This window comes from Lepisma saccharinum, chromosome 16 (genome assembly GCF_977018435.1).
Source record: "Lepisma saccharinum chromosome 16, izLepSacc3.1, whole genome shotgun sequence".
Classification (NCBI taxonomy): Eukaryota; Metazoa; Arthropoda; class Insecta; order Zygentoma; family Lepismatidae; genus Lepisma; species Lepisma saccharinum.
Window position 1 is genome coordinate 43,931,273 of NC_139244.1, and position 7,688 is coordinate 43,938,960.

General features: G+C 41.1%; 1 protein-coding gene across 1 annotated transcript; it reads right to left on the reverse strand.

Moving 5' to 3' along the window:
- Window positions 1–519: 519 nt before the first annotated feature.
- On the reverse strand, window positions 520–7,385 carry LOC146000448 (hexamerin-like). Its single transcript, XM_083138095.1, has 9 exons — window positions 7,231–7,385; window positions 6,450–6,586; window positions 4,881–5,492; window positions 4,463–4,711; window positions 4,047–4,241; window positions 3,719–3,847; window positions 3,120–3,441; window positions 2,726–2,862; window positions 520–955 (listed from the first exon to the last, which is right to left on the reverse strand). Exons 1-9 carry the CDS (start codon window positions 7,322–7,324, stop codon window positions 650–652), a joined length of 2,181 nt encoding a protein of 726 aa, XP_082994221.1. The 5' UTR covers window positions 7,325–7,385; the 3' UTR covers window positions 520–649.
- Window positions 7,386–7,688: the final 303 nt, after the last annotated feature.

Sequence of the window (7,688 nt, forward strand, 5' to 3'; positions counted from 1 at the left end):
TAAGTCATAAGAATCCTAGCCCTACTAATCACATAAACAGCCGAACTCCTAGGAGTGAGGAGATTGGACACCAATTTTTTTCTAGCTCGCCTATTCGGGGCATATTCAAAGGACTTTTTCAAATACCTTGGAAAAGTTGGGAGGCTGTAAGTGGTACTAGTTCAATCAATGAAACTCTTCCGTGATACGTACAAATCCATTGCGGAAGGATCTGGAAAGCTTCCAATGTCGATGATACTTTTTTTTTTTACATCAAAAATATCGCCAGCAACAAGGGCTGGGCTAATGGTTCTCACGCCCCCTCTTACACTTAATCACTGAAAAAAGAGAAGACATTTCACACACAGCTCGCGACTTCTCGGAGACTAGTCGACGTTCAAAAACTACGCTTTCTGAAATGGCCCTAGAACTTGAGGATAAATTACGCAAGAATGTCCACAATTTGTCCTAGATTTTGAGCCAGTGAATTTCAAGTCGATTGGGCATGTCACTGTGCACAGAAAAACAAACACAAAGAAGTATTTTTGCTATAAAACTGTTTTATTGAGCTCTTAATTGTCATACAAGAACGTATGCATCACAGTTTCCAATACAGATCGTGCCTCCGGAGATACGCTCCTCTCCCAGAAGGCTGTGCGCGGGGACCTCCTCACAGGTTGGACCTGTTGGCGTCGGTGCTCTCCCTCTTGTGGTAGATGAGGGCGTCCTTGAAGTAGATGCTGGGCACGCGGAACTCCTGCTCGACCACCTGCCTGTCGAAGGGGTATCCCATGGGCTTGGTGTCGGGGTACTTGTGGTCCTTGGTTCCGCAGAGGATGAGTGGTTCCTGGTAGTCGGCGGCGTCGGAGGCGTTGCTCTCGTACTCGGAGACGACGACTGCGAAGGTCACTGGGTAACCTCCCACCTTGCCCTTGGGCAGCAGCAGGCGCTGGGGAAGGCCGCACTGGCGGTTTTGCTGCAAAAAGGAATTCAAACAATAGTATTGCAAAGCTACTTATGGAGTAAATTAATTTTGCCCTGTGTAAGAACTTGAGACGAACTTTGGAAATGTCTCCATCATTCATCATCCTTTCAATTAGCAAGCAATACTAGATAGTAAAAACTAGTTTAAACTAGTAAAAAAGTAAAAAAAAAAAAAAAAAGTCCCCCCTGTGCTATGCACCACGCCATGAAGGGGTATGGGGTTCTTGATTACGGCCGAAGGTGGGGGTGATCTGATCAGCACCACGCCCCTGGCCGCCTTTACACCCCCTCCCCCCAGAGTTTCCTCCAGGTACACACTTTGTACGACGCTGGGTGGGTGCCGGAGCCGCTTGAAGAAGTTGAAGAAATCCCGGTTCTCCCCCGCCGGGATCGAACCCGGGTCTCTCGCTTGGTAGTCAGACGCCCTAACGACTGAGCTATCGTGGCTTACAAAATAAACTAGTAACTATAGTAAAAATACAAATGAAATGTAATTGGATACTTGCGAAATTTTTGCAACAGTTTACAGCCAATTAAGTAGAGAAAAACCGATGACAACTCCAGTTCTTGACGGGTTAGAGGCTACCATAGAAGGTGTACTATCGGTCTAAAACTTACACTTGAACATCTTAATCTACTGATATTGTCTAAGAATTGTTAAAGTTCTATGACAATTTTTAACATACTTGGTGGGATATTCAGAGTGAGTAACCTTCACCACCAGGACTCTAACCTGGATGGAAACTTTCGTGCTGATCGTGAATCAACCGCTCAACAACTATCGGCCACGGATGGAGCTATATTTGTAGCTATAGTAGCTGGCTAACCCAGAGAATTTTCGTGACATTTACATGTCTAACACATCTTTCTTAGAAAGATCCTACCGAATTAAGCATCCGAGGCATGTATCTTATACGAGGAGAATGCATTTTTCTAAATCAATAGATAGTTTAAGCATTCAATGAATTGCATTTTAGGCATTTAATGAAGCAGCAACCCCCTAATAATTATTTATAATTAAACCTTAAAGAACGGGCCGTAACACGGGTGTCGCAGCAGGTATTTCCCTTAAGACGGCTTGTGACACCGGTGTCAGAAGCAGCTTTTTCTCGTAGTATGTTTCTTTTTAACACACTGTAACTTGGAAAATAATCGGAGATACATGTTTTGACTTCTGCATGAGTCTAGAGGTATGTAATTAACAACTAGTAAAGTTCAATTTCATTGTTAGTATTGGGGGGGAGATGTCCGAAAAATTGTCTTTTTTTTCAATTTATTTTCATTGCTTTCAAAAACCACCGCTTCTTTCTCAATTTTGGTGTTTCAAAACACACTTGTGGAACACACTTTTGGCAATTTTTTTCTCCGAAAGTATTAGCAATAAGTGCATAAATTTTTTCACAGCAATGGCAAACATAACAGGCATTATGCGCGTACCTTTTGGAGATTCACATCCTGGCGTAGCCTGCGTGGGGGTCCGATGAATTTCAAATTTTGTGTGAAAAAATAGTTACTTCCCTTTTCTTCTTCTAACTGATTACGGAAAATTTATTTTTCCCATCAGGATTAATGCCCAAAGTACATATACTGAACAAAACGAGGTATCATTTGTACCTCTAACGTTCTTAGTTCCAGAAATATAAAAGTTCATTTAGAAGCATGCAGAATTTCAAATTTCCCGCTGAAAATCACGCTCTGCGTTAGTGCAAATACCTGGAAAATCAGCTTCGACGTCTAAGGGCTGATGTTAAAAATTACTCACCTTCTGAACGTAGTAGGTGTCTTGTCCCTGCAGGGCGCTGTCTACCATTGCCTTAAGGTTCTTGGTGGATTGGTGATCAGGAACGATGGAGTTGAAGTCCCTGGATTGCCTCTCAATGACGTTCTTTCCAGCAGTCACTGCAATGATTACAAAGATTTAATAAACTCAAATGTTTAAATAGGAGAGTCGTAACCTATTCCAATATTCTATTACGAAGAATCTTGAGTGGAGTCTACTTTAATTCATTTTCTGAACATTTTCCTGCAGAATATTACCAAATATGAGAATAGAATATATCTTGAATTAAAGGAAGAGAAATTGCAAATTAATCCACTTGCTATAACTTGGGACCTTCAGCTGTTTACCATCTGATGCAAGGTAGGTAGGTGATTACCTTGAACAGGGAACTTGTCCAGCTCGACCATGTAGCGCCTCTTCTGTTCCAAGGGCATTTCCTGTCCGTAGTAATCGTACTTGGGTCCAAGGAAGACTCGAACAAGGACTGTCTTGGCTGAGTCGCTCTCCAATTCCATCTTGAAGGTGAAGGGTTTGTGGTTGATCCTCTTGGTACGGGCCTTGATGATGACGTCCTGGGTGTTTTCGTTGCCGTTGGTGTTGGAGTCGACGACGTTGGTGAGGTCTACATCGTATTCCTCGAAGTAGGTCACCAGCCTGTCAGAGTCCACGTTGGAAACCTTCACGCCTGTCACCTCGAGCTGCGGATGGGGAGAAGTAGTGTAACGTTTCAACATATTTTAGAAGTGGTGTGATTACTTTAATTAGCAGCCATTAAGGAAAACAAGACTACAATTTCAAATTTTATATTGGTGGAATTTCGAAATGAAGTACATCTATCAAGGTAAAGCATTAAGCGAGTTTCATTCCCTAGAATTGAGAAGGATCAAAACAATATTTTCAAGGTATGAAACTAGTTTGTGAAAAATCACTTGGTGGTAATTAGTAAATGTAAATTAATCGTGTCATTTCCTTTACCTCTTGGTGATTGTAGTGTGGCAGCTGGTTCTTATGTTTCTGGAAGAGGTTGTTGATCCTCTTGTGGATTGTGTAGAAAGCCGGATCACGCGCTGCAGTCTCGAAGTGCTCCAACACGCTTGGTGCAACCTGCGAAGAGATCAGAGTGCATTAGTATGTCGAGACTAATCACGGGCAATTCTGACAACGAGCTAGTAGATGCAGTTATGTAAAAATGGACAGAGTTCTTTAAGAACGTGGCATAAATTGGAAAGAAGAAAATATTGACTTTCTAGATACTAACGAGACCATACAATATTGTATAATATGTTGTTTTTCAAGTACTTACTCCATATTTGTTTTGGGGGTCTGTCACTTGCCCCACGAGCTTGTAGATGGCGTTCTTCAGGTAACCATAGTAATAGTTGTAGTGGTAGTAGTCGTCGGTTTCCTCATTCTTGACGTATTGTTGGTATCCCTGGACGGTCTTGCCCAAGATATCGATGCCTTGTTCATTGTTGATCTGAACTTTGGTACCATCTTCCTGTAGGAAACAATCAACAACAATAATTAAGACAGATGATCATGTAGAATTCAGTATTTTAACATTACCGTGGAAACTATATTGACCATTCAAGTGGAATGATGAATCTTAAAGTCATTTCTATCTAAGTTAAAAATTATGATTATTAATTGTCAGTTCAACGTCCAAAGAGTATCACAATCCAAGTATTTGAACAACTCTAAGAATTAGAAGTGACTTACAGTGATGATGTATCCTAGATCAATGGCATCGCGGAGCCTCCTCTCGTAGTCTTCAACATCCTGGACCTTGATGTACTCGACGACATCCCTGACTCTCCTCTCGTAACCCTCAACGTTTTGTTCGTGGTTGTATTCCTCTTCCTCGAGGTCCTGAATGTGGATCTGGTTGACATCCTTCAGCTGGATGTACTCAGGACGGCTGGGGAACTCCATGCCTCGCCTGTAGGTCAGATGGGGAGCGTAGCCGTGCTGCAAGAGACAGAGCAACAATATCTGAGTGTTATCTTAAAGGCACAAGATCAAAAGTTATTCAGAATTGAGACGAAAGTTAAGTTTATGGCTGTAAATTTACAGAAGATGAAGAAGGACAAACACAATATAGTAGGAGGACAAAGATTAGCAATGACTAATTACTCACCTTAATTGGCTTGCTGAATCTGAGTGGCTGGGTGGTTGGCAGGTCGTTGGACAGCCTCTCGAGGTCGTAACGAGCGAGCAGCTGCTGGTGGAGGTAGTAGAAGAGCTCTCCCTTGCGCTCCTGTGTCTGTCCGTACTGCTGCTTGTACCAGAAAGGCAGGTGCTTGTTCCAGTTGGAGTAGAACTGGTTGAGGCCGATGTCCTCGCTGAAGTAAGCAACTTCCTGGTCTGCGTTCCTGATGAACTTGGTGTTGTTGACCTCGATGAGGGCATTCTCCCTTCTCATCTTGGCCTCGTAAGCCTGCTTGATGACGTAGTTGCTGAGGAAGAAGTGTGGCTGTATCTCGTAGGTAGGTGGGAGGACGACGTCCTTGGTGTCCTGTCGGTGGAGGACGGCGGTGGTGAGGGCGTAGATGAACTGTCCCTCGTTGATCCTGTCCCTGGCCCAGCAGGCGGTCTTGATGAAGGTGTCGTAGTCCTTTGCGTAGTAGAAGACTTGGAAGAGCTGCACCATCTCCTCCAGATCCTTGTGGTTCAGGATGGAGAAGATTTTGTTTCTGGGCAGCATCTCCTGCTTGTACTGCTTCATGAAGTGCTTCACAACTTCAACATTCTGTAACGTTAATGGAGCAAATGAAATAGTAAGCAAGAATAAAGTACAGAATGTAATGCTTGATATATGTAATCTCCAATATTTAAGGTTTGTGTGTTTATCTGAAGGTCACCTTACATCGAAACTAGGGGAAATTTGATATATTTGTTTAATGGCTGACAGGAAGTTGGAAGGAGGATTGACATTTCAGCCGCGAGACGAGGAATATGTTTCACTAAAGTTTTAGGTCAAATACTATTTTATTTTTACTTGGCACTGTGAACAATTCCATATCGTTTTATTAGCCTGATTTGAATCTAGAAACAATATCTCTTCGAGAATTATAACTTTTTTGCTAATTTTTAATCTAGGACTTCTTGTACGAATTTATAGTTGCACGTATATCTGTTGTCTAGATCTGAAGCCAGTTACACCTTGAAATATGTTATTCTGAAATGGTACGTTTGGATTTAGATCAGATAACTGACTGTTGGTCCGGCCTCAGATAGTTCCATCTGGCACAAGAGAGACATGTTCAATTATGCCACAGTGGTATTTGAATATTTATATTTCTACTTTTTGAGTAAGTTTTAATCTCTTCATTGATTACTTCCCGCATGCTACAATTAGAGAAAGTGATATGCTAAAGAACAGTATAACTGGACTAGGTTTTAAAACGTCCCAAGCAAGGATTGCGTCAGTTTTGAATCCTTCATCAGATTGAATGTATCACTTATTATACAATGTGGTCCTAGAATACGAGTATATTGTAATTAATTCTTGTATGTTATTCTTATCGACACACTTGCCAAACTCTCTTAATGCAGGATAATTTGAAACTGTCGTATGGTTATATTTTAGGTATGAATGGCTTTTTGCATGCATAGAAAGTAAAGTTATACTTGAAGCCAAGTTACTTTTTAAAGGCTAATTACTTTCCTAATATGTAATTCAAACGATGTAGCTGTTGTGATTTACCTCGTACTTTTCGAAGTTCTGCTCGATGTTGTAGTTGTTGCCAATTTCTGCGAGGTCCTGATACAGGTTGGGCTGGTGGACTCTGTGCAAGAGTTTGATGATTGTCTTCTGTTTGTTCAGGACATCCTGATCGGCAGCTGAAAGGGAACAGAGAACACTTGAGAATTCTGAATAAATTTTAAAATCACACAAGTCTACTCCTCTTGATATAAATTTAACTGATCTGTTAATACTCCTTGCTGGAAGAACTTCAATAAAAAAGTGGTATTCCTCACAGTACTGATTGCCAGTTTACTATGTTTTATTGGTAATCTAGCTCCTGTTACAATTCAAAATGTAACAAGTAAGGTCTGCATTGAAATGTCACAGAGGTTCTATATTGAAGAAAATACTTATGATGAATTAGATTATTGTTTGATAATTTAGATTGTCCGAAGCTGTATTTTTCAGATCACTATCCACGACGATATAATTGTTAGAAAGATGTCTTGTTTTGTTGATAAATCGACAATCTTAGCTGAGCAGAAACTATAAATGATACAAGATCTCTATTTGTAGTTATTTCAGAGAAGAGTTCATTTTAATTAACTCTTTACTCTTGAGGCTGCAGACAAAAAGAACTAAAACTTTTTCATCAGAAATGGTAATTCTTAATAATGGATTAAGAAACAATAATTCAGAGAAAGAAACAGATCGCCAGATAAAATATTAAGAGCGAGTCACTTTGTGCTAACTCGGCAATGAAAGGACAATCAAATGGCGCTGCATAACCGAAACTTACCATCTCGATTGTACTGCCGAGTGGCATGTGGAATCGTAGAAACTGCCACGACAGCAACTACGAAAGCCGACAACAGAACCAGAAGCTTTGCCATTGTGAGGAGTCGTGTTCAATTGCCAACACAGCCGAAGAGACGATGGTTCGATGGTCTTTTATAGCGATGCCAAACGACAACTAGTGCCCTCTGGCCCCTGGAGCGAAGCCAGATTCGCGGGTGGCAACCGCGATTTAGTTATCAGTGACGTTGTGTTTGGTCTTCCGAGCTTATATAATCTTATCCGGATCAAGCGAATGAATGACCGACCTGTCTCTTGACTTCAATATCTGATGTTTGAGAAAAGGAAGCATTTTCGCGTTTGTCTTATATTTTACGGTCGTTAAAGTTTCTTCCCTTATGTGCAACGAATTATAATTTGTTGAATCTTTTCAGATGTAAAGTGTTTAAATTATTGAGAATT

Coding starts and splice junctions, on each gene's coding strand:
- LOC146000448 (XM_083138095.1), bottom strand. CDS start 7,324: ATGGCAAAGCTTCTGGTTCTGTTGTCGGCTTTCGTAGTTGCTGTCGTG. Junction 4,712..4,880: donor GATTCAGCAAGCCAATTAAG/GTGAGTAATTAG, acceptor TGTCTCTTGCAG/CACGGCTACGCTCCCCATCT. Junction 3,442..3,718: donor CACACTACAATCACCAAGAG/GTAAAGGAAATG, acceptor CCCCATCCGCAG/CTCGAGGTGACAGGCGTGAA.